This window comes from Humulus lupulus, chromosome X (assembly GCF_963169125.1).
Source record: "Humulus lupulus chromosome X, drHumLupu1.1, whole genome shotgun sequence".
In the NCBI taxonomy this organism is placed as follows: domain Eukaryota; kingdom Viridiplantae; phylum Streptophyta; class Magnoliopsida; order Rosales; family Cannabaceae; genus Humulus; species Humulus lupulus.
Window position 1 is genome coordinate 89,150,357 of NC_084802.1, and position 27,040 is coordinate 89,177,396.

At 33.7% G+C, this 27,040-nt stretch overlaps 2 protein-coding genes and 1 long non-coding RNA gene across 7 annotated transcripts; 2 read left to right on the top strand and 1 right to left on the bottom strand.

Moving 5' to 3' along the window:
• Window positions 1–8,011: 8,011 nt before the first annotated feature.
• LOC133807190 (uncharacterized) lies at window positions 8,012–11,852 on the top strand. Its single transcript, XM_062245369.1, has 4 exons — window positions 8,012–8,480; window positions 8,795–8,846; window positions 9,065–9,220; window positions 11,521–11,852. Exons 1-3 carry the CDS (start codon window positions 8,390–8,392, stop codon window positions 9,213–9,215), a joined length of 294 nt encoding a protein of 97 aa, XP_062101353.1. The 5' UTR covers window positions 8,012–8,389; the 3' UTR covers window positions 9,216–9,220; window positions 11,521–11,852.
• LOC133807189 (potassium channel KAT3-like) lies at window positions 9,217–14,789 on the bottom strand. 5 transcript variants are annotated; one of them, XM_062245367.1, is made up of 13 exons: window positions 14,484–14,789; window positions 14,108–14,323; window positions 13,837–13,998; window positions 13,677–13,734; window positions 13,226–13,543; window positions 12,502–12,741; window positions 12,172–12,270; window positions 12,025–12,057; window positions 11,001–11,186; window positions 10,741–10,818; window positions 10,070–10,136; window positions 9,733–9,822; window positions 9,217–9,470 (listed from the first exon to the last, which is right to left on the bottom strand). In XM_062245367.1, exons 1-13 carry the CDS (start codon window positions 14,666–14,668, stop codon window positions 9,367–9,369), a joined length of 1,836 nt encoding a protein of 611 aa, XP_062101351.1. In that variant the 5' UTR covers window positions 14,669–14,789; the 3' UTR covers window positions 9,217–9,366. The 5 variants fall into 5 exon arrangements, 4 of the variants coding, with proteins under 4 accessions (XP_062101351.1, XP_062101348.1, XP_062101349.1 ...); XM_062245364.1 differs by having other exon boundaries at window positions 9,670–9,822; window positions 14,484–14,786; XM_062245365.1 differs by having other exon boundaries at window positions 9,670–9,822; window positions 10,070–10,133; window positions 14,484–14,784.
• A 7,329-nt stretch (window positions 14,790–22,118) lies between these two features.
• Window positions 22,119–23,672, top strand: LOC133804906 (uncharacterized). Its single transcript, XR_009878699.1, has 3 exons — window positions 22,119–22,201; window positions 22,670–22,731; window positions 23,449–23,672. It is a non-coding gene; the product is annotated as an uncharacterized LOC133804906 (long non-coding RNA).
• The last annotated feature ends 3,368 nt before the right edge of the window (window positions 23,673–27,040 follow it).

The following is a 27,040-nucleotide window of genomic DNA, read 5'->3' on the forward strand; positions in this document are numbered from 1 at the left end:
AACCAAGCTACCAAGAATCCTTCCGCCACCATATCTATTTTCCTGAATACATAAAAATAAAGGAATGAGCCTAATGCCCAGTAAGGAAAATCTACTAACACATATAAAACATATACATAAGACTATATCTTAAACATATACTATAAAACATATATTCTATAAAACTACAATGGCCATCATACTTCTTGGGGTTTGCTAACCAAGCAAGTCATATGCCCATAGATTTGTGGGGCTTGCTAGCCAAGCAAGTCATATGCCCATAAATTATTGGGGCTTATGCCAAAGGACTATATACTATACAAAGCATAACATAAAATAATCATAACATAAGCATAACATATCATATAAACATATAAAATTCTATCCTATTTTCCTTACCAACACCGGGATATTTGAGAACAAAGACGGGATTTAGAACACTCCTAAAACAAACAATAAGAATGTGAGTATTTCTAAAGAAAGAGATGATAAAGAAATGAACTAAACCACCAAGAATAAGCTTACCGAAAAGAAACCTTAAGTTCAAAGAACTTAAATACCTAACCAAGAATTGAAAACATTGAGTTAGGATTTGAATAAAGAAAACTAAAGGAAACTAAAGAACCATACAGAAGTGAACTTAAGATTAGGAATACCTTTGAATGTACTAGAACCGAACTACACCTTGATATTGAAAACACACTATTTATCTCACTTACCAAGTGTTTATAAAGCTTAAGATGATAAAGCTTTTATCCCAACCCAAGTGTTTATCACTCTATAGTAACCCTAGCAGCTTGAAGGCTCTGAACACAGCTTGAAGAATGAGAAAAATGACTCGGTACTAGGTCCTATTTATAGAGTTTAAGGAGTGAAACTACCTCCTTTTTAGCTTGAATAAAATAATGAATATTAATTGAAAAATATTTGAATATTCGTTCAACAAGTGCTGAAGACTCGGTCAAAACATTCAGAGGCTAGTCAAGAGGTTAAGGAATGAATCAAGCTCGGTTTCAACAATGTTTGAAATTATGGCCCTAGGGCCGATATATCGCCCATCATAGGCGATGTATCGCCTGGCCCTATATCCCGAGTGCTCGTTGTTTCGTTTGATCGAAGTTGACATGTTTTTCGTATTCCCCGTGTGGTGATATATTGCCCCTAAGCTGCGATATATCGACATACGTTGAAATATTAGACACGTAATTATACTATTTTAGCTTATTTTGAATTGGATAAACAACTTTGACTGAGTTAATATTCAACCCTAACCGCTGCTGGAAGGTTCTAGAGCTTCTAGATCTTTCTTTTTAATTAATCTATTCATCAAAATACTTAAATCCTTAATAAACATGCACCTGACAAGTGTCACGATCTTATTAGTTCTATCTAAACCTTATGGTATAATATATGGCATCGTTATAATCAGCTATATTAATCAAACCTTATGTTATAATTAATATACTTAAACTATAGGTTAAACTTATAAAATCTATAAGTGTTGCTACGAGTGTTCAACTAAGTCCTGACTTGAACCAAAATCCACAGTAACTATCATACTATAACTACTACTACTACTACTACTACTACTACTACTACTACTACTACTATTTAACTAGCTGAGTAAAATTCTGGGACTTTACATCTATTTCTTTAGAATATGGCAACTCTTCCTTTTGCGGTGACCACCATGATGATGCTTCATCAAATACCACATTCCTTGACGTATAACATTTTCCAGTATTAGGATCGCAGCACTTCCACCCTTTCCTTTGGCTATCGTATCCCACAAAGATACATCGAATTGCCTTCTTGTCAAATTTGCTACGTAGATGACTTGGCACGAACACGTAGCATACACAGCCAAACACCCGAAAGTGACTTACTGCAGGTTTACAACCCCACAGTTTCTCAAAGGGTGAAACGAACCCTAACTTTGCTTGGGGAAGTCTATTGATCACATGAGCTGTTGTCTTCATACCTTCTGCCCAAAATCTTCCAGGAACATTCTTCGCATGTAGCATGCTTCGACATGTCTCTGCAAGGTGTCAATGTTAGGAGTGTGTCCTAAAAGCATGTAAAAGACATTTGTTTTTTCTGTGAATAAATAAATACAATGGTTTATTATTATTGTTATATTTAGATTGTTAAATTATTGTTAGAATAATTTTGTAAATATCAGAAAAATTCCATATTCATTATTGAGGATGTGATCTTGTATTAGTACGAGAGAATTAAGATCACATGAATGAATAAAAATAGTCAACAACAACAAATTAAAGTTATGAAATTCTTTAATTGGAGTTGTAAGTACAGTTTACTGAGTATCATAATGATACAAATAATCTAGATTCAGATTATTGATGTGGTAAGACATCTCGGTAAATGTGCTTTATATAATATGATTATATATGACATGGACATATATGAATTAAAGTCTTTATCCAAAAACCATTTAACAATAAAGACTTGTAATTCATATCATAACTGATGATTATTTATAGATCAACCTAAATCCTGAGTGTTCATGAACTCCTGTTCATGTTTATTAAATCTTTTGATTCCTTCGTTAAGGTCTCTTCAAAGAATGAGGCTAATGACTTTTGTTTTGGAGATTTAATACCATGGATGCCTGGGAACATGTATCAACAATACGGAATCTAATCTTTTCTAACGGATCGTATATTAGCTCCCTTAAGGGTTAATTCTGGAAGTGAATGATTTTGAGCTCAAATCTATAATTAGATTATAGATTAATTATTCACTAGTGAATTAATGGTACTTAAGGAATAAGAAGTAAATTAGAAAGGTTAAATGGTAATTCTTCCACTCTAATTTATGAACTAATTAATTAGAGTGTTGAACTATTGTAAGATGGTTATATCAATGGACAACTTAAGATAAGATTTATGTAAAAGTATTTCTATAACATAAAGAGTGCAATTATGAATTTATAGTGGAGAAATATCATAATTAATAAATTAACTATTATAATTAAAGAGTTTAATTATTTAGTTTCAATTTATTGGAGCTTAATGTTATAGGTCCATGGTCCCCGAAATGACTCAAATAAACACTGACAAAGGTAAATATAAAAATGGGCAAAAAATACTTATTTGATAAGTAAAATATTTTTCTATGTATCAAACATAATTATTGTATAATTATTTGTAATTAATTAATTAAGAATTAATTAATTATTTGATTTAACAAAAATATAATTAATTTTGAATTAATTTATTTTTGGGATTTTTGGTATTTAAATAATAATAAAAATTGGGAAAAATCACTGGCATGTGGTACACGTGTAGCACAGTGCACAGTTACTGTGCTACACGCATAAGAGACTCAGAACAGTTTCTTGGTTCCACAATTTTAGTTATTTAAATATTAAATAAATAATGAGATATTGTAATATGATTAAAATATTATTATTTAAACAAAAATTTGATAACTAATTAATGATTTTCAAATTGTTTAAAATAACTAAGATTTTATTTTAATATATTGGATATATTAAATATATGATATCAGTTTTTTCCAGAACGTAACTTTTCAGGGATAGAAAAATATCTTGAAATCTCTCTCAGAGAAAGAGAATAGTGATACATACAAAAATCATTGTTCTTCACAAAACCTAGGTCCAAACTTTATCAGATCTCATGTGTTGAGAACATCTGATAAATAGATTTTGCCTATTATTTGTATAGCGAGCATTCTTTGTGTGTTGAGAACATTTTGGAAGATCTTAGTGTGAGATCTCAATAATTTTTCCATACAAAAAGATAGCAGCAAAGAAGGACCAGAGGTATTTTTTTCTATTCATGTCTTGGATTCAATATATACATGCATTTGAAGAGGTAGATCTAGAAATCTTATGGGATTAAATTAACGATTTGATTGTTGTTCCGCTACGTATAATCTCTGATTTGATCGATAAAAACCAACAGTCGATTCTTCCTCTCAGCTACTCCATTCTGTTGTGGTATATTTGCACATGTGGATTGATGGCGTATGCGGCACTCTCGTAAGTACTGAGAAAATCTGATGTGTATTCACCGCCATTTTCTATTCGCAGGCATTGAATTTTCTTGCCAACTTCTCCTTCGACTACTTCTTTGAATTCTTTAAATTTTGAAAAAGTTCAGACTTTTCTTTTATAAAGAACACCCATACGTACCGTGAGAAGTCGTCAATGAATGTAACCATGTACCGCATTCCGCTGATCGATGGTTGCTTGACTCGCCTGAATACGTCAGAATGGACTGGCTCCAACGATGCTTTGGCTTTGAACTTTGAGTCTTCATACGGTAATTGATGTGCCTTACCGTATTGGCAGCCAGCACATACAGTCTCTGTTCTAACTTCGAGTTGAGGAAGACCCTTCAGCATAGATTTCTTCATCATCACCTTGAGTTTATGATAGCTGACATGTTCTAGCCTTGCATGCCACAAATCTGTTGTTTCGTTCTTTCGAGTCTTGTCTACATAAGCCGACTCTACTGACATTACATAGACAGACTCTAAACGTCGCCCTTTCATCATCGGTGTTCTAGAGATCTTAAGGTCTTGATATATCTTGACATCATGAGGACCGATACGACGTGGTGTCCTGATGTCGTAAGTTGCGCTACTGATAGTAAGTTTTTCTTCATTCCAGGTACATGGTAGATATCCTGGAGTGAAACTTCCTTTGTACTGAATCGTGGCACTATTTTTGTTTTACCGATATGGGCAATCGGTAATCTTGAGTTGTTGGCTGTCACTACCACACGACCACCTTTGTACTCAATCATGCTTTGCAACTTCTCTTTGTCCCCTGTCATATGATCTGAGTAGCCAGAGTCGATTGGTCCAGGAACAGTAATTGCCAGAGCTAATTCTCCTTCCTCCACAGCGAAAGATGTTTCAGCGTCCCATTCTTCATCACTTGCTCGTCCTGTGTTTGACGTGACTACATTGCCCTTTGTTGTTTTCTTCTTGGACCAACAATTTTTAGCAATGTGGTCCTTCTTCCCACAGTTGTAGCATTTACCATCAAATTTATTGTTACTCTTAAATTGGCCACCCCGGTTGTCTTTCTTTTGAGCTCCCCCTGTTTGGGAGCTTCCATGATGACCATCTTTGTCATCATATCTTCTAGAACCTTTGCTAGAACTTGGTCGGGGTCGACCTTTCTTATTACTACTAAAGAGTGCTTCTTCATCACTCTTTATTGAGACACCAAATAGTTGCTTAGCCAACGCTTCTTGGTCAGCTAGCAAGTTTTCTAATTCAGTAAGAGAAAGTTGGCTTGGCCAACCTTGTATTGCAGCAATAAAACTTCTATATTCAGCTTTTAATCCATGAATAATAATTCTTCTAATTCTGGAGTCTAACATACCAGCAGTTTAGTCTAAGCAGAGATTTCGCGACAAATAGATTTTATCTTAGTAAAGTATTGGCTGATCGTCATGTCGCATTGTGTGATAGAGAGAAGCTCATTCTCTAGAAGTTGCAATCTCACTTCATTCTTCTTTGTGAATAATGATGTGAAAGTATCCCATGCTTCCTTGGTGTCTTCAATTCCCTGATTTGCTCCAACATTTCATCTTTGACTGTGGTCCGAATAGCAAACAATGCTTTTCCAGCTTTAATCTTCCATTTCTTTAGAGCAGCTGCATCCTCTGGTTGTGTGACCTCGTTGCCTTTAACGATCTCCCACAAGTCTTGGCCTTGGAGATATGCCTCCATATGCAACGACCTCGTGTTGTAATTTTGACAGTTAAGTTTCTTAATTCCACTGACCACTTAAAGGTCACCCATTGTGGCTTGGCAAATATTCTATCTTTTCCAAACAAGCTTGATTTTGACAACAAACTTTGTAGTACTAAACCACACACGATCTCTCAAAGAAACTTAACAAACGACTCTAAGAAAGCTCTCTCAATGACAATCTCAAGAAATCTTTTCTGATGGGGAAGTTCAGTCAAAGCTGCAACCACAGAGCATACTCAAAATTTCAAAAGATCTCACAACCTTAGCTTGGATAGCAATTGTTGAACACCACAACACGTGAAAATGTAATTACTTTATTATTACAAAAGTAATTACACCAACAATCGAATACAATATTTTATCACAACACACTCTAAATATTTATACACTTTGTTTTGGAGCACTCACTTAATAACTTCTATCACTCTTTTTAGACACAATAATATAGTACTCATTTAGACTCACTTTTGGGACATTCACTTTGCTACTCACTTGGACACACATTACATTTGTATTTATAGGTTACAAATGAAACATCCAAATCTTTCTAGAACTTTCTAACTTTATAATTTATTTAACTACTTTCTACCTTTTTTCTAAATGATTCTAGAACTCTCTATATATTGTCTAATTAGTTCTAAGTTTCTTCAAGAACTTTCTAGAATGTTCTATGTTCTTCCTAGTATATTCTAGAACTCTAGAGCATTCTAGATATGGTAATGACTTTTAACATTAGGACCTCCACTACTTCTTCTTCCTAAAAGAGATGAGAAGAAGACTATTTGATTTTTGGCAATACATGAATCAAGCAAAAGATTATTTCTAGATATGTCAATAGAAAGATTAAAATTGGGGTCAAGATTGTTGCGACACCATTAAAACACTCTAACAAGTTTTGTTTCAATAATATTATTCATCGTTTTGGCTATGACTAACCAATTTTTTGTTAATAAAAGAGAAGCTTCATTAAGCAGTAAAATCATTCAAGATTACAGTTTGAAATTCAGAGGGAGCATTACTCTCTCTAATACTACGATCTGAAATACAACAAACTTTTGCAATCATTGATAATCCCTCCAAAATAAGAAACCATTTGAATAGAACTCCGGATGGCTTGAACCACAATGAGATAATCAGTTTCATTTACAACACGACTCCATGTCTGATTTTTTTTATCTAACTCAACGCCTCCTTCACTCGAAGTGCCTCGGCTACCTCAGGTTGAACCCTCCCAGCCTTTCAACTTGCCTTAGCTTCAACAAGTCTCCCTTCATGGTTTCTTGCAACACATTAAAAACTATATTTTCTATTCTCCTCAAAGATGGTGGCATCAACATTCACCTTGATCGTATTCTCCGGTGGCCTCGTCCATTGCTCAACTCTGTCTTCTGGCATAAGTGTTCCCAACGACGTTTCCATGTTCATATCTTGAACATTAGTCCATTGATCAAGTCTAACTCTAGCTGGTATCACCAAATCATCTATTGTAGTTCCTTTCTGGTGCTGAACCAATTCGTTGCTTGCCTTTCATATTGCCTAGCACACCATAGATATTGAGTTCAGGTTATCTTTATCATATCGAGCAAATAGCCCCTACAACCACGCACTAAAACTCTCACTAGCACCCACCTCAAAGCCGAAAACTCTCAGCGTGTCTTCGAGAAAGAACAAGAAACCAAACTATGAACAATGGTCTCCAACTCTAGATTACACATCGGGTAGAGTGGATTCACTTCAACATTCTTCAATCTAAACTGAGACTTTGTGGGTAGACAACCTGAAACAACCCTCCACAACAGATTCTTGACCTTTGACGACACCTTGAGATTTCATAACTTACGCCAAAACCCAGAATTGTCCTCAAAAGTCGTATTCTCTTTTGCATCCTGTAAACTTCTATAAGCACTTTTTACTGAGTAAATTCCTGATCTCTCCCTCCCCCAACACCACCCATTGTCTTTTGAAAAATTTGAACTAAGAGGAGTACTGAGCATAAGATTAGCATCCCGCTCGTTAAACAGATCAACTACTATTCAGTAAGGCCGAATGTCCAGTACTCACCATTGGATCCTCTTCATCAGGCAACCAAGATTCTTGCAAAAAATTTACCCCATTCCCCGGACCCACTCTCCATCACACCCCTCCTCTGACCATACTTTAAGCTTCCCAAATACTTCTCCACACATTATCTCCCAACCGTGCATTAAAAAAAGACCCTCTAGGATAATACCAAGCTTTAAATATCTTCCTCACTAGAGTATCTTGCCTTGTCAAAAGCCTCCAACCTTGTTTTCCAAGTAAAGCAAGATTAAAATGTTGTAGAAAATTCTATTAGATGGGTTTTTTTTTTAAGGATGAATTTGATTTTTTTTTCCTTCATAGTAGGACTTGTTTAGTTATTTTACTCTGTTGGAAGGTTTTTTTTCCGGTGAAATTCTCTTATGTAATTTTATTATTTTTTGATGAAGGATTTTTTTTAATATTATATTTTAATATAGTAGCGATATATGCCCACAAATTTTACCATCAAATTTTTACCATATTTTCTTCTCCGTCGAACTGCCTTTCTTGATCCCCTAAAAACAATTTCATCTATAGAATCCAAATTAAGCCCCGCTCTCTTTCTCACTCACTGAAATCTCTGCTTTTATCAATGGCGGCTTCCCCGTCTCATTCTCAGTCCGATACTCAACAAATCATCAATCCTCCAGAAGCTGAATCTCAGCTCTCATCTCTCGTCTACAGTAAGCTCTCTCTCGCTCTCGCGCTCTCTCTCTCTCTCTCTCTCTCTCTCTCTCACATACAGTCACGTATAACTATCTCCGTTTCTTGTCCATCCTTATGACGCGTTGTTTATTATTTTTCTCTCTGCAATATCAAACTTCATTTTCTTGCGAAGCTCGGTTCTTAAACTTTGTAATTTAACTCATTAGGTTAAAATTCCTGAACATTTTGACGATTTTTGTAAATCTCGGGTTATCTAAATATATCCTTTCAGGCTTCAATTAACCACGAATTCAATTGTGAAGTTGTTTGATCTGAAATATATTAAACGCAGATATGTCACAGCAAGTCCAAGGTGCCATGGAGAACATGCTTAAGATGATCAAGTACGAATGTCTTCCATGTTTGTATAAATGTCTGTAGTTTGTATGTGTGTTTTTTTTAATAATATCAATGGGATCACTTTCATCTCCTGTTTTCGCAAGCATATAGTCCGTAGCTTTTTTCCAGAATTTGGTTGACTGCTAATTGTTCGTAAAAGTGCAAATTATGAAAAGAAAGTATATCTTATGTTACTGGCTTCCACTCTCAACTGAATCTGTAGTGAAATTGATGAAAACTCTTCTGGGATAATGGAGTATATAGAGAAGTGCAAAGAGTCTGCTATTGATAGGAAGAGAGTCTTAGAGGAAGAAAGGGTACGTTTTCAGAAAGCTGCTTTCGCTGTGTTAGACATGCTCAACAACGGAGAATAGATGCGGTAAGCCCTATATATTCTTGCCATTTATCGTTATATTTTACATTGTCTATTAACTTAAGAAACTACTACAAAGAGAAAATTTGATACTTGTAAATTTTTGCAAGGCCTTTTACAGTGCAATTGTTTAACACTTGTATTAATCTTCATCAAAAGATATAAAGATGGTCATTCTCTCTTAAAGCATTCAATTCTTCCACCTGCGAGCCATCAGCCATGACGATTATGCTTGCTTGTTTTCCTAACTTGTTCTCTGCATGCACAAAATCCATTATCCAATATGTTATTTTATTAGCCAGTTTGTCCTCTTTATAACTTATCAAATCTATCAATTTATGCTCATTAAAGAAAATCTGTGACTTTATGCACTGATGAGTGATATTGTTAAAGTGAGGTTAAGTAAAAGTGTCTTGTATTCTTAATTGGAGATTTGCATCTCAGTTATGGTTTACCTGCCAAGCTGTAAAGGTCTTCAATCGTGTCAGGCAGATATACAACTTTCCCGGTAGTCTTACCTTCTGTTGTATTTTCGTTAGGACTATGTCCATGGATAATCACTCTGACAGGAAATGTGCTCGACCATAGATTAGAATTATCAGGTATTTCTGCAAATGATAGCATAGAATAGAATTATCAGGATCATGGAACATCTAGTCATCTCAGAAATTTGATGGAATCAGAATATTTGCTTTTAATAGTGGCATTAACTACTTGAGTCCACACCAGATATGTGACTCGTATGTGGTTTGAGATGGTTACGCCACTTGTAACAAGGAATTATACTAACATCAGAGTTTAGGTAGTTTACAGCTGTAATTCACATTGCTGTAACTAAAATGTTCTATACTTTACCTTCTACCTGTGTATTTCCATCTAGAGATACTTGATTTTGTGGATCCCCATTCGAGCCTATGGGCTGCTAATAAAACTTGATCGTCAATCATCCAAATACACAAGAAAATATCTAGTTTCTTTACACAAGAACGATAGGACATTTATCAAAACAAAATATACACATAACATGATAAGAAGATGAGGTATCCACGGTATTTAAGCAGTTTGGTTTGTAACATACGTGGTCGTCTTATTTGTGTAAAACGAAAGATATCCTCCTAGATTTACTTTTAGCTATGAAGCCAATATTATTACTACTATTTACTATCCATTTTCCTTCTAGATTATTTATTTTTTCCCTTTTAGCTTATTTCTTATTCCCTAATATGTCACAGTTGACATTATTCCTGGAGGAATTTGGAAAAACTATTAAACTTTAATTACCCACTAGAATGAAATACAATATATTTTTTTATTACTTAATAATGTTTGCTACATGTATTGTACAAGTACCATCTACAAATCATATACCTTTAACTATCTTTCTGTTGTTAAACATGATGCACGATTTTGCAAAGCATTACTATCCAGTAAATTTTGTTTAAAAGATTTAAATATTTCTATGATACATAGCTATATAAAAAGAAATAAAGATCTTCGATGGTATTTGGCAAGGATATATATTGTACCTCTGTAACTAAGTCACTCAATAATTCTGTGAGATAAGGTATTTCTTCTAGCATCTCTGTTTTTAAGCCCTTCAAGTACTGAGAATGAAAGTATCAGAGTCAAACTAGTAATAGAAGATTATGTTTAAAAATCTCTGTTCATTTGTCTCGGGGTACTTCAATCTTATATGAATTTTTTTTGAGAACAATTTTACTAAATTTTCTTTCAAATATTTTGTAGCTGGTGAGGTAGAGAAAACAACAAATAATAAAATAAAAACCTCAATAAAGTTGGAGAGTAAAATCTTTCCGTCTTGACTATTTGGCTGCAGTATTTGCTTGAAATGATGATGACTCATTCGGATGACCTGAGAAAGCCTCTTTGTTCTTAATGTAAAAGGTTGTGGGATGTTTAGAAGTACCGCAATTTCTCCAGCCATATCCGAAGATCCTAGTTTTGACAAAAGCTGGCAAAAACACAACATCAGTCATGATGATATGATACAAACTTATTTTTATTTTGTCACAAACATTTCAACGCATCTATTTTCCGCCCTCAATTTGTTTCGCTAGCTTAACTAAGTACTATAGTTCTCTTAACTTCCAATTTCCCAATCAACAGTTTCTTCAGTCATCACTAGTAAAGAGTTTAGTTTAATGACTGGTTTGTGCATGTATAACTCAATACAATTAATTTCTGTTGTTTCCTTTTTCTGTTTATATCTCTGTAGTAGTCATGCCAGTAAAACATATTTATGAAGAAAAAAAATTTTGACTAGTCTAAGCACTTTATCTCTGCAGGTTCTTGCTGGAAGAACGTAGAAAAGGATCCCTTTATTCTGTGGACAAAGTGTAGATGACATTTCAAAGGTTTTTACTGTGGTCTGTTGCCTCATCCTTTGGACTCTGTAAAAACTACTAGCAATCTTAGATGTTAACACTTACAATTTTAATAGTACACTACACACTTCAAAGATGATCAATACGATAGTTTTAAGTAATCGTGAAAATTGGATATGTCAGCAAGTTTTTTCTTCCCTTAGTCAAATTTATGTTGCACCCTACATTCTTATATTGGTGTCATAGATCTATTGAATGGAAATCCAGTGCTTTAAGATACAGGCGAAACAAAACTATGCTTGCAGCATCCTTCCCCCTAATATGTTTATTCTTTTCATGTGCTATTATTAACCTAATAGTGAATTTATTACCTGTTTGGTTTATTTCATTTCAGAATCTCGTAATTAAACTATTGAACTAAGGAAAAATTCAACTCAATGGATATTGAGAATTAGTGACAGTTACCTGCTCTGTACCATTTTTGTAAACTAGCACCTCCTGCACGTTTAAAATAGCAGTATGCATTATTTTACTACATTTATCTGCATAATATATTTATGTGTGTCTGTTCATGGATGATTATATTAAATATCAGAAGAGAGATTTTTATACCACTAATCCTGACACCAAAATGTAGAAATCTGTTGGAATCTCGTTTTGCAAAATGATATCAACCTTAGGTGGAAAATATTCTGCTTTCATCTCTGAAACCTGTCAAGAACAAATGCATTAATGTGGTGATGTAGCAAAATCTCATAGGATCAAAGAAATTGTGGAAAACATCATGTACTTTTGAGCTCAGATACCAAGTCGTCTACATGGCTGATGCTAGAATTTCTTCTAGCCAGTCTAATCATGACTAGCATGCTTAATAATTGCTTACGGATTACAATTTTTGTTAGGACAACTACCAGAAATTTTCTCAAAAATCGTATGCCATACCATTTGAACAAGGAGGTCTTGAGAGACTCCCTTAAACATGTAGGTCTTTTCAAGTGTGCGGTGGAATAGATGCTGGGCAATGCTGGATCTTATTGCCTTGGGCAGATCTTCAAGCACTTCTTCTTGCTGTAACTCTACTGTCTTGAACTTGAGTTGCAAGTGTGCCAGCATTTGCTCTTTCAATCCCTCTGGAAGTCTGTTTTTGCTGGCATACCTCAATATCTCGTTGATAGCATCCCTCTACACCAAAACCATCACATGCATAGTTTATTCTTTAAAACTAGTCTGTTTTCACTCTTAGAGCAAAGAAAAACTATATAAAAAAAATAAAAAAAAATACTAAATCAAAGTTTCACGTTATAAATATTCCTGCTGTACATTTATAGTTTTGACATGTTACATGGGTGCCTCTATGTTACCCTTTTTTAATTGAGTAGAACCAAAACTACCAAATCCCCTTGTTTGATCCAGATGCCAAGGTGCAAATATTTATGCCAAACAATATCCATAAGTCGACAACTTGTCTTTTCTTCACTTTCAACCAATAAAGTTCAGTATCAAACATTTGATCTGGTAAGCTGTACCAGAGCCATGCCATATGTATTTTATCAGTGTAAGTTATGTGACACCCAAAAAAAAAAAAAAGAAAAAAACCAGTAGCGAGGTGGTCTTTAGTGTATCTAGTTACGAATTTGTTAGAAGAAGTTAAAGATGAGTTAGTTACCATGGCAAAGGTTCTGATAGCACTGTGGACAATCAAATTGGTCATGTTACCAATGAGATAAGCAGTGAGGCCAATATTAAAGAGCATATAGACCATATTGAAAGCCTTCTCCCCAGTATTGACGGCGTGCAGGTCACCGTACCCCACAGTGGTGAGTGTGACAATTGACCAATAGATGGAGTAGGTGTAGCCTAACCAGATGGTCCTGTGTTCAAAATCCTCTACCTGGCTTCCTATCCATGTGTTCGCCGGGTTCTTGTGGTGAGTCGCCAGCCAGAAGTAGAAGCACCCTGCCGAGTGCACCGCGAATAGTGTCACCTGTTTTCAAATAACATTATAAGTATATATATACTCGTATTCATTTCATACTTGTATAATCAGGAGAACAATATATATACATTATTGTGGATTGTAGCAAGAAAGTAGTTTTGTAAAAACAATGGAAACTTACGCAGACTAGCTTGCAGCATCTTGTCAAGAAGTAGCTAAAGCGTGTGTCTTTCTCTAGTCTGGGTAAGAAATAACATTTGTTTGGGTTAATATAAACTAATGACTACTAGCAGTAAAATCGTTGATATAAAACAAATTAAAATCAAAAGCTGACCGACCACCTTGTAAAGAGTTGACTAACACGCCTGAGTCGCCACAACCTAAGCAAATTGAGAAAACCAAATGCCTCACCAGTGTGCACTTTGCCGGTAAAGCCTCTGTCTATGAGCTGAAACGGTAGAGTTGAGGCCACATCCATAGGGAACCATAGTTTGGTTACATACCTGAATTAATTGTCAAACAAATTCATAAATTTTTCAAGTCTTTGAACATATAATAATAATAATTCTTATATATATATATATAAATATTTATATAAACATACATACATACCTGGCAGCAATTTTCTTGTGATCAACAACTAAAAGATAGGTAGTTTTGTCCAAGTAAGAGACAAAGAAAGTTAGAATAATATCAATAGCGAAGAATGCATCTACAGTTAAGTCAACGGCCATGAGAGACCCCGTTGCCACTTTCTTAAAAGCCAACTCAAACGGCGACGCCCATGCTGAGTATATTACCAATACCACCAAGAACGTCTGCCACCACCTGCCCAATAAATATATATATATATACATATATAGATATAAATCCTAAAGTTAGCCTAATTGATGAAAATATCATCAAAAATTAAGATGTTCAGTAGTTTAAATAGTGAAATTTATATATGAACAATTAGAAATATATATATATATATAAATATGTATACCTATATCTTCTATCATAGGGAGCAATAACATATTTCTTGAGCTGTAGGTGATTTTCATCCACAATAGTTCCAAAAGCAGGTAAGAGACTGCTTGACACTGAGGCCAAATTCTTGATTTCTCCACTCGAATGCCTTCGAAACAGCAGTGGAAGTGGTGAGGACCTCGATCCTGAATATTGAGACATGGTTTTTCTTTATGGATCTAGAGAGAAACAGATCAACAAAGTAAAAGAGAATTATATATATATATGTAAGTACAGGATATATATATATATATAATCTACACACATTAACGTCTGTCGAAGTTTCTTTATTAGAATAAGGTACAATTATTAGTATGATAATTATTATATTTTCTTCTATTTGTATAAATCTTCGAGCCTAATTAATTCATTAGAATAATTATATATAATTATATATATATATCAAATAGGTGTAGAGCGAGCGTATATAAGTTTGACTAATGTGTATAAATATTTTTTAATCAAAGATTATATATATTACCTGCTAAAATATTTAATATTTTTAAAATATTTCATTTTTATATCTAATTTTTTTGGGCAGTAAATTTAAAATATTTCACTTTTATATCGAAATTTTTTTAGTTATAAATATATTCAATATTTTTAAAATATTACAATTTTATATTTTAAATTGATGAAAATATTTTTTTTTAATTATTTTATAATTTTGGCCCCTGTATTTTTTCCGAATACGCGATCGACCACTGTGTTTTGTTAAATGACAATTCAGATCCTGTGTTTTACAAAACAGACACTATTTTAAACTATTTTGTAAAACACAAAGTCTGAATTGTCATTTAACAAAGCACAGTGGCCAATCACGTATTCAGGAAAAATACATGGGTCAAGATAATATTTCATTTTTTATTAATTTTAATAAAACTTTTATGATTTTTTAATTTAAAATAGTTATTTTGAGGGATAATAAAATAGAGAAAATAATTTAAAATTTTAAAAATAATTAAAAAATATAAATAAAAAAGTGACATTTTAAAAATATTAAATATATTTACAAAATAAAAATTGGGTATAAAAATGCATTTTTATGATATTGAATATATTTACCACCGAAAAAAAAAGATTGATATAAAAGTGCAACAAAAAAAAAATTATATTTACCACCGAAAAAAATTAATATAAAAATGTAACAAAAAAAATTTGATATAAAAATACAACATTTTAAAAACATTAAATATTTTAGCCTCAATTTAAAATTTAAAAAATAATTAAAAACCTATATTTTTCCTTAACTTTTTTTATTTTTTATCAAAATAATAAAAAAAAGAAGTATAAAAGTGAAACATTTTAAAAATATTAAATATATTTACAAAAAAAAATTTAGGTATAAAAATATATTTTTATAATATTGAATATATTTACCACCAAAATAAAATTGATATAAAGGTGCAACAAAAAAAATTATATTTACCACCAAAAAAGTTAATATAAAAATATAATAAAAAAAATTAGATATAAAAATACAATATTTTAAAAATATTAAATATTTTAGCCCTCAATTTAGTCACTATATTATATTTAATGATTTGATGATAACTTATTTTTCCAGAGTACTACGTGCTAATCCTTAACCGACTTATACACGTAACGTAATAAATAAATTCAGAGTTTTCTTTCCCTTTTAAACGGAATTTGTCAACTTTGGCAAAACACTATTAGATTTAGCCAGAGTATATGCAATCAACGAATAGCACCCTAAAAAAAACGAATATCAGAGATTTTATTTTTTAAAGAAATTATTTACACAGTATATATAAGGGGATTTTTTTTCATAAATACTTTTGTTGTTTTTCTACGTTTTTCTTAAAAAAAAATACCATTTTCAAAGTTTTTTATTGACAAAATTATATATAATGTCAAAATAACAATTAAAAATAATTGGATAATAATTATACATTAACTCACTGCATACCAACACGTTAAAAAACACATAAAAAATAACAATTAGACAACAACTAGAAATCAACCCACTGCATACTAACACATTTAAAAAAAATTCAAAATATATCTGAAAACAACTTAACACCAATTAAACATCAACATAAATACTATTTATAAACTTAAATAATTAAAAAAACATAAAAACAACTCTATATAAATCGAAACAACTACAAAACAACATAAAAGAAGAAAAACAAACAAAACTGTAAAAAATTTCTTAAAAACGTAGAATTGAAAAAAAAAAAAACTTATTTCGTAAAAATATAATATTTTAGCGAAATTATTATGTGTATTACATAAATTTCCTTTTATATAATCAATGAATAGCAGTGTTTTTTTAATAAAAAGAAAATTCTAAAAAATATTAGACCCTTTTTGTAAAAAAATTTTTTTAAAGATTTTTAATCTACTTAGTTTTGATGTCATTTGATACATAATAATATATTATGTAATTAAAAAAGAGATTTGCCTAAAAAATTTATCAAAATATCCTATCAAATATTTATGTAATTAAAACTATGTATATATATATATTATGCAAGTAAAAAAAAAATAGTATGGTAATATTACAAATAATTTGATTAAATAGCGTTCAAGGCACTATAGGATAGAACTCATAAATTCGTCGCTAAAACTTCTAGCGATGACTTGTTGGAACTCAGCGGCTAAAGGTTTTTTTTTCAAGCAATGAAATGCTATATTGCATCGCTAGGACTTCCAGCAACGACTTGCTGGAAATCAGTCGCTAGAGGACATTTTTTTAGCAACGAAACACTATATATCTCGCTAGAAGTTCCAACGATGGCATAAGTAGTCACTATATGTCCTTTATTCTTTCAACGACACAGGTAGAGGCAAAGAGAGATGAAAGAAAGAAAGTGAAGTGGAGGAATTAACGAGGAAGAAGAGTTTCAGGAGTATTATCTTGTGGGTTTTTCGCAACTACAAATTATCGTGACTAGAAACCCAAGTCGTCACTAGAGTGACTAAAAATTTCTCGAGGGCATGAAGGATTCCCGTTTTTCCCAAAAGGGTTCTAGAAACAACATTTTTCATATCGACGCTAGATAACCTTATTTTTGTAGTGAAGTATATTTTTATATTGATTTTTAAAATAAAAGGTATTATTTTGGTATTAATTAAACTATAAGGATGTAAGATTATTGAGATATGAGATATTCTTTTATTGTACCGAATGTATATATAGTTAAGCGTGAGTTTAGGAATTAGATTAGAATTTCGGCATTAGTTTCCTATTTTCTATTACAGCATTAGTCTCCTAATTTATAGTTTCCTATTTTCTATTCTTTTTTGTGTGTGTGTGTATATATATATAACAAAAACATATCAATGAAAAGCAAGCTATTCACGATTTCTTCATGGTACCAGAGCCACGCGGCTAGGATACACGTCCGACAATGGCTGAGGGTCACGATACGACTAAGACTCCACCTCCACCATATGTCTCCTTTTTTTTCTTGGCTCACAAGACAGACCTGGAGATCTCATCACTCTGGTTCGTCTTCGACACAACAATTATGATGAATGGGCAAGGTCTGTGCGTCTTGCTCTACTATCTCGCCGAAAATACGGCTTCGTCGATGGCACGATTATGGAATCCAAAGCACCTTTCACAACGGAGGATTGGCTTACCATTCACTCGATGCTTGTGTTCCTGGCTAATGAACACTATTGATCAAGAGGTTAAGTCTACTATTTATTTTTATAATCACGCTAAACTTTTGTGGGATGAATTGCAGGCTCGCTTCTTTGTTGTTAATGGACCCCGAATTCAACAGTTAAAAACTGATTTAGCTAAGTGTGAGCAATCCAAGGTCACGCCTGTTTCTACATATTTTGGCAAGCTAAAGGTTTTGTGGGATGAATTGGCTAATCATGAACCTATTATTACATGTAAGTGTGGAAAATGTGAATGTAATTTGGGTAAGGAACATGAAAAATGATGAAGTAATGAGCGTTTTCATCAATTTTTGATGGGTTTAAATTCTAATTATTATGTCCAATTACGTGCTACTTTGTTATATCAAGAACCTTTACCTTCTCTTGATCGTGCCTATCAAAAAATTACTCAAGAAGAATGTGTTCGTGGAATTACTCATGCTCGAAAATCTCTACCGGAAGTGGTGGGCTTTGTTATTCGCCCAGAAGGGTGTGGCCGTGCGAAACCAGATAAGATTGACAAATCTAGGCTACTGTGTTCTCACTATCACCGATCTGGGCATGACATTGTTACCTGTTTTTAGCTTCTCGGGTATATAGAATGGTGGGGCGATAGACCTCGCACTCAAGGAGCCACTCATTCTTGCGGCAAAGGAGGTGGTGGTCGTGGTATAGACTCACTTGCGACTGGTCGTGGTAGAGGAGTCACTGTGCGAGCGGTGGCGGTAGACGGCTGCAATACTATGGTTGGAGCTTCGGTCAATGGGCAGAGAAATTTTTCCAACACTATAGCTAGCACGTCAAACACTCCTACCCCTCTTCCTACTTTGACTGCGGAACAATGGCAGACTATAGCTACCATGTTTGGTAATACTCATTCCTCTACCGATCGTTTACATGGTAAGTTTTCTAAGATTTCTTGGATTATTGATACCGGTGCTTCTAATCATGTGACAGGGGATTAAACATATTTGTTTGATGTTCATGATATTGCCGCATGTCCCGTTGGACTCCCTGATGGCCAAAAAATAATTTCTACTAAAAAAGGGAAGTGTGAGGCTCTTGGACGGATTGTATCTTAAAAATGTGCTTTATGTTCCTAAATTGCACTGCAACTTAATTTCGGTTGCACAACTCATTGATGACATGCATTGTTTTGTACAATTTGCTTCTAATATGTGTGTTATACATGACCGTCATATGAGGAAGCTGATTGGAACGGGTGAACAGAGAGATGGACTTTACTACTTCCGGCAACCGTCTACAATGCAAGCTATCTCAGTGGATGGTTCTTCATCTTTGTTGGAACTTTGGCATCAACGTCTTGGACATCCTTCAGAGAAAGTAGTAAAGTCATTAGCTTTCTTACGTAATTCTAGTGATAAATTGAATAAGGCATGTGATGTGTCCCCTCGTGCCAAACAATCTCGTGATTCTTTTTCTCTTAGTGATCATAAGGCCTCCCGAATTTTTGAATTGGTTCATTGTGATTTATGGGGATCTTACAATACAGTTTCTTCTTGTGGGGCTCGTTATTTCTTTACTATTGTGGATGATTTTTCCCGAGCTGTATGGGTTTATTTGTTGATTGATAAATTAGAGGCATTTAAAATGTTTATGTCATTTTTTGCTATGGTTGATCGACAATTTGGACTAAAGGTTAAGATTGTTCGGAGTGATATGGGACGGAGTTTAATTGTTTGACATATTATTTTCTTTCAAATGGGATTTAATTTCAAACCTCTTGTGTGGGGACTCCACAACAGAATGACAGAGTTGAACGTAAGCACCGTCATATTTTAACAGTGGAAAGGGCCTTGCATTTTCAAAGTCACCTTCCTCTTTATTTTTGGGGTGAATGTGTCTTGGCAGCTTCTCATTTGATCAATCGAACACCTTCGAGTGTTCTTCACAATAAAACACCTTATGAAATTTTATTTAATACTTTGCATGTTTTTGATGAATTGCGAGTATTTGGATCTTTATGTTATGTCCACAATCAACGAGATAAGAATGATAAATTTGCAAGTCAAAGACGAAAATGTGTCTTTGTTGGGTATCCTTTTGGTAAGAAAGGGTGGAGACTTTTTGATCTAGAAAATAAAAGTTTTTTTTTTTCTAGAGATGTTAAGTTATTTGAAAATCAATTTCCATTTGCTAAAAATGCTCCTGCTACTATTCGTTCTAAATATAATTTTAGAAGCAAGAATTTTGGTGATGATGATTTTGACTTTAATATTTTGGGGATCCTGAATCATTGTCTGATGAACTTGAGCCTACAAACGAATCCTCCCCACTACATATCACCACCCAAAGCCCAACAACTACCACTTTAGAGCTTGCTCCTATTATTCCTCCCGCAGCCAATGAATCATAGTCTAGCCCGAATGCTGAACAAAGTCCAATTACACCCACATCTCCACACCACTGTCCATCTACAGGGGGGGCAGAAGGGGTTGCTTCGGATGCTACTGATGAACCTCACATGGGATGTGGATTCCATGAAAAAGTTCCATGCATTCGACTTTGTGACTATGTTACTAACACTGTTCTCACAACAAGTCTGTCTACTCTCTCTCCAAGTTCACCCGCGCCATCTGCTTCCTCAGGTACGACCTTTCCTATAACACATTATATTAATTGTGTAAAATTTTCTGTTAGCCATCGACAATTTCTTGCCGTTGTTACTGCAGGTTGTGAACCGAAATCATTTAAAGAGGCTATGACAGATGTAGGATGGCATCATGCTATGTAAACATAAATTCATGCTTTAGAGATAATGGTACTTGGACTATAAAATCAAGTATAACTCTGATGGTAGTAATGAATGCCTTAAAGCTCGTTTGGTTATTTTTGGCAATCATCAAATTGCCGGAATTGATTATAACGAGACTTTTGCGCCAGTTGCAAAGATGGTCACGGTTCGTGCTTTCTTAGCCATTGCAGCATCTAAAAATTGGGAGCTACATCAGATGGACGTGCATATTGCCTTTTTGCACGGGGATCTCAACAAGGAAGTCTATACGAAGCTGTAGCACCCACATTATTTTGATATATATAGCCAATAATCACATGATTGCATTGCATTACATATCATACAATATGTATAATTTGAGCATATGCATATTCTTATAAGTGTTTTCATGTATAAGTATAAAAGTTGTGTATGTGATGTCTATATGTATGCTCAATATTATTAACCTTGTGGCATTTGAGTTGTCTTTTATGGGTGTTTGATGTGCTCAAGATATAAGAAAGTATGATAAATATGGACAAGGCATGGAATTAAGTGTTGAAAGTGAGATATAGAAGGCAAAATAGGTTAAGTAGTGGAAAATAGTACAATGTCGATTACTAGTATTTCGGTGTAAAATTGAGTATTTATGGATTTACCAAATGTAATCGAGGTATGATTAAGGTCTCATTGATGATGTAAAAATGGTTTTAGAACCATTAGATCAATTCTTGATGGGAGGTATACATAATCAGTGGTATTGATGCAAAGTCAAAACGAGCTTAGCATAAGTGCGCTACGCTTGATCGGGTAAGCATAACTATTGGGTATGAAGTCATATGGACCTAAGGTTTGGTATGAGTGTTTTACACATAAGGATAATAGGCCTAGCAGATGATTAAGTCGAAATTATTGAAGTGATAAGGTTTTCATAAGTCAAAAGGTGAAATGATGAGATGAAAGGTGTCAACTTTTGACAATAAGGCTAAATCATTGAAAATAAGGAATTTTCATCAAACCTTATCACTTTGCACGACCATTATTCTGAAAAACAGAGAGAAAATAAAACCAAAAACCATTTCTTGGCTGGTTTGAAGAAATTCTAAGGAGATCCAAGTGAAAGCAAAGCCAAAGAAGTAGATTAAGCTTAGTTCTAGCCTTTTTAGGGTAAGTTCTTGTACTTGGAAGTTAAACTATGTTTTTGAATTTTTCTGAGAACTTATATATGGTGTTTTATCCTTTTTAAGATATTTCTTGGGGTTTCCAAGTGGTTTGAGGTTTAGAAAAGCTTGAAGAGATTGTTTTCGCCGAAAAGTTGCTCGGTAAGTGAAATTTTGTGTTTTATGAGGTTTTTGGGGTTCTTGGAGTACAAGATGATTTTTGGTTATTTGATTGAGTTTATAAGAGAGTATATATGTTTATAAATGTTTGAATATATGTGGAGACTCATTTAATTTGGGTGATGATCTAGGAGATAAGAATTTTATCAAAATCGGTATATGATAACTTTATGATGAATCATGTTGGTATTTGGGATATATGGTTATGGCAGGTTAATTGATGTTGATTATTGGTGTATTTTGATATTTGAGGATAGCTAAAATTAAGGGGAAACTCTGTCAAAATTTCCCCAAATGTCTAAGATAAATCTAATGCTTGATCTAGGTGGTTTAAGGCATTTTAGGCATGTTTTGGGTATGAAATTTGATATGAAGTCTTATGGGTATTTTTAAATGAGAGTTCAATGTATTACTGCCATCATTATGATGAGAAATCCATGCTATTGTCAGGATAAGCACATCAATACCTAAGACATCACTTGTTACACGGTGAAATATATTGTGGACAAAAGGTAAGTAAAGTACTCAACTGCAACACAAGAATTATGTGTTATGTGAAAGTATGCATTATATGAATATTTTGTGAGTAAGTGGTATTAACATACAGTGACACTTCATCATAAATTTGTATGCATGGCATAATAGTGATATGGTAAATTATTATATGATATAAGACCATGCATGATATTATGATGATTAATTATATGATGCCTTTGCAAGTTTTGTGCAACATAAAAGAAAGTTGTAATAAGAAGTTTAAGTTCAGTGCCACTGTTTTGAAAAGGCAAATGAAAGTGTTAATAAGTGTAAACGGAGGCCTATAGTAGGCTTATAGTGGCTGCCCAATAATTTGGGCTAGGTTTAGTGAACCAATTATATTGTTTGCCATATTTCCGTTTTTATTTCTCCTCCATATGAGTTATTGTTATATGTATTGACACCACAGTGTGTGGCCGCCTTAACTCTTGAGCCTGACGGGGCAACGATGGAATAAGGTTTTTAATGTGCCCTACTGTGGTGAAGGCTAGCCGGAGGAGAACCCATGGGATTTTGTATTATATGTGTAACAAGCCCTGCAGGCATTGACCAATTCAAACAGTGTGCACAATATTAAGGGGCCCAAAATTTAAAAAGAAGTTGTATATGTCCATTGATATTGGGTAATCATTAGCATTGCATGCATTACTTTGCTTACTGAGCTTTAGGCTCACAGTTGTCTTGTGTTGCAGGTAGAGAAAGAAATATGTGAATGATATGAGGAGAACTGAAGCATGGTCCTGACCCTGATTTGTACATATGAACACATCGACCTTTTTGTGGGTTATTTCAGTTATCAGTGAGATGTTTGTAATAAAGTGTGAAGTTATGTTTTGAAAATAAATTAGGTTATTTAATACTTATGTATAATATGTTTGAGACACACTTTATGTTTAATGTAAATAATGTGAAATAAGTTTTCAAGTTTTAAAAAAAAAAAAAAAATGTCCAGACTTCCGCAGAAATAAATTATGATATAGTTTTAAAACGTAACACCTCAAATATGATTTTTAACTAAAATAAGTGAGGGTGTTACAGAAGCTTCCTCCGAGTTTTGGGTCTTCTCAACCTGATATGGTTTTTCGTCTTCAAAAGTCATTATATGGCTTGAAACAAGCACCGAGGTGTTGGTTTGCCAAACTTGTTACTGCTTTAAAAGAGTATGGTTTTCTACAATCCTATGCTGATTATTCTCTCTTTACTTATACTAAGGGTGCTACTCAAATCAATGTTTTGGTGTATGTTGATGATTTAATTATTTCTGGGAATAATTCCGCTGCTTTGAGAGTGTTTAAGAACTATTTGAGCACGCGTTTTCATATAAAGGATATTGGGGTTCTTAAATATTTCATCGGGATTGAGGTGGCACGAAGTCCTGATGGTATATTTCTTTGTCAATGAAAGTATTCTCTTGACATTATTTCTGAGACTGGTCTTCTAGGTGCCAAGCCATCATCTTTTCCCATTGAGAAAAACCATCGGCTTGCTCATGCTTCAGGAGATTATTTGTCTAATCCGGAACCTTATCGTCATTTGGTTGGACGTTTGATTTACTTAACAGTCACTCGTCCTGATTTGGCATACTCTGTCCAAGTTTTATCACAATTTCTACAAGAACCGTCACAGGAACATTGGGAAGCTGCTTTGCACGTTGTTCACTATTTGAAGGGTTCTCCTGGACAAGGAATTTTTCTTCGAGCTGATAGCTCTCTCTCTCTTTGACAGGTTGGTGTGATTCTGATTGGGCAGCTTGTCCTCTTACTCGTCGCTCTATGACTGGTTGGCTTGTGTTTCTTGGTCATTCCTCGATTTCTTGGAAAACTAAGAAACAACCTACTGTGGTACATTCTTCGGCAGAGGCCAAATATAGCTCTATGGCTTCCCTTACTTATGAATTGAAATGGTTGAATGGTCTTCTCCTTATCTTGGGGATTCAACATACTGCTGCTATTGGTCCTTATTGTGATAGCCAATCAGCTTTACATATTGCACATAATCTTGTCTTCCATGAACGAACAAAGCACATTGAAGCAGACTGTCACTTTGTTCATGATGATATCCAAGATGGAACTATTCTTCCTTCATATGTTCCTACCACGATTCAACTTGGTATTGTAGCAAATAAGAGGATATTAAAATGATATAATTATTTTTAAATTAAATTAATTACAAAATAAACTAAAATATTAATATTTTAAAATTAATTTATATTAGTTATGCTATCCAATATATACCACCAAATAGAAGATAGTTATTTCTCAAAATAAAAAAGAACAACTACAAGATAGTTAAATTTATCTCAAATCATATTCAATCATCTTCAATACATTTCAATCAAATGTATAGTCTAAGTTGTCATAATATTTATGGTCAAAATTATTAAAGTTTACACTATGTCACATTCATATCCCCAATATTAGGAAATTGTGTGGCCATAATTTTTATTTTTAACATATAAATAAAAAATATAATTATATGAAAAAAAAATATTCATGGCCTTCCATATTTGAAATTGAACAATTAATAATCCAAGTGTCAGTCAAGAACAAATTTCTAAAATATCTATTCCCTACGAAATTCCTAATCCTTATCCCCTCTCTATCTCCATCTCCTCTACCACCACTGTAAATCTCAATCCTTCTCTTAAAAAATACTCCAAATTTATATTTCAAATATATAATTAGAATTAAGAATTTTCTAGCAAAATTAGCATGCTGCCACCCATCACAGACCAAAAAATCTCTTAAACTTCTGAATCTCCTCATCAAAAAGACCACTTCACCTCTATACACTACAAGAAATTGGGGTTTTTGCAGCGATTAATTTCGTCGCAATTACTTCCAAAATTCGCCGCAAATAAGTCGTCACAAATACCATTATTTGCGACTAATAAAATTCCCGCCGCAAATAACCTCATTATTTACGACGAACATACCGCCGCAAAATCGGTAAATCCGCCGCAAATAATTCTAAATTTGGTCGTAATTGACCCTTATTTGCGACAAAAATTTAAAATAATTACCCACAAATAGTCCTATTATTCGCCGCAAATGATGGGTGATTTGTCTAGTCTAACTCTTATTTGTGGTGAACAATTTGCCGCAAATACAATATATTTTCACCGCAAATAGTGTAATAGAAATTAAAAAAAAAGTTAAAAAAATTCAAACTTAATATATAATAAAATTTATAATCAGAATTGTAGTCTCCATTAATTGATAAGAAAATAAATCATACAATCTAATATTAATAATTGTCTTAATAGTATTAAAACAAATAAACACTTCTATTATATAACTATATAATCTATCCTAAGTTGATCACATCATCATCGTCTAAGTCATCTGGAAACTGAATGACTGGGGGCGGTGGAGATCGTGGCAGAGGTGCTGACAAAGATGCGCCATTTCTAAATGTAGATTGAGGTGGGATTGGTGAGGGAACATGTGTAGGCGTGTTAGCTCCGAACATATGTGGAGGTGGTTGTGGAGCTTGTGAAGGTGCAGCCCCATACATCTCCCACCATTGGGTTACTTCATCTGATCTCATTGTTTGAGGTGGTGGGCGAGATTCAGGAGGAAGGCATTGAGACAGGAACTCGATGTTTGCTTTGTATTGTCTCAGCAAGTTAGCCATCGCCTGTCCCGTTATGCTATTATTATCATTGGATCGAGGAGGCTGAGTATATGACGACAACTGTGCCCGATCTTGAGATTGACTGCTGGAGGCCTTTTTTCCCTTTAATGTGTGACCAACTCCTCGTTCATGCCCGGGACGTTCACCCAACACTTTTTTCATGATCATCCTTTCGTCAACCGAACTTCCTTCATCAGAAATAGAAGACGGGACTTGCTGGCTCTGTGCTTCAAAATCTTTGTATATCATTTCTTATTTTTACAGAAAAATATCAGTAATACACCCAAACCATAGTGATTTTAAGATGAAACAATAAGATAAGTCTTACATATTCTTCTTTCGCTTGCTCATTGGCGAATTCTTCTTTATCTTTGCGGGTGTGGAATTGCTTCCAACTTTGAATGTAACTTGGTACATTCCCAGATTCCGGGTTCGCCTGAACAAAAGAAACAACTTATTAGATAAATAATTTATTAATAAAGAAATTTTTTATTTTTTTGTTACTTACTCTATCATGAAGAGTCGCCACAAATGACTTTGATCCTTGAGTAGAAGGATACTTCATCAGTTCCCTATTGGCCTAATTCTTCTCTACTTGTTTAATTGATTTCTCATCCAACCATAAGTCAATGCATTTTTTCCAATCTT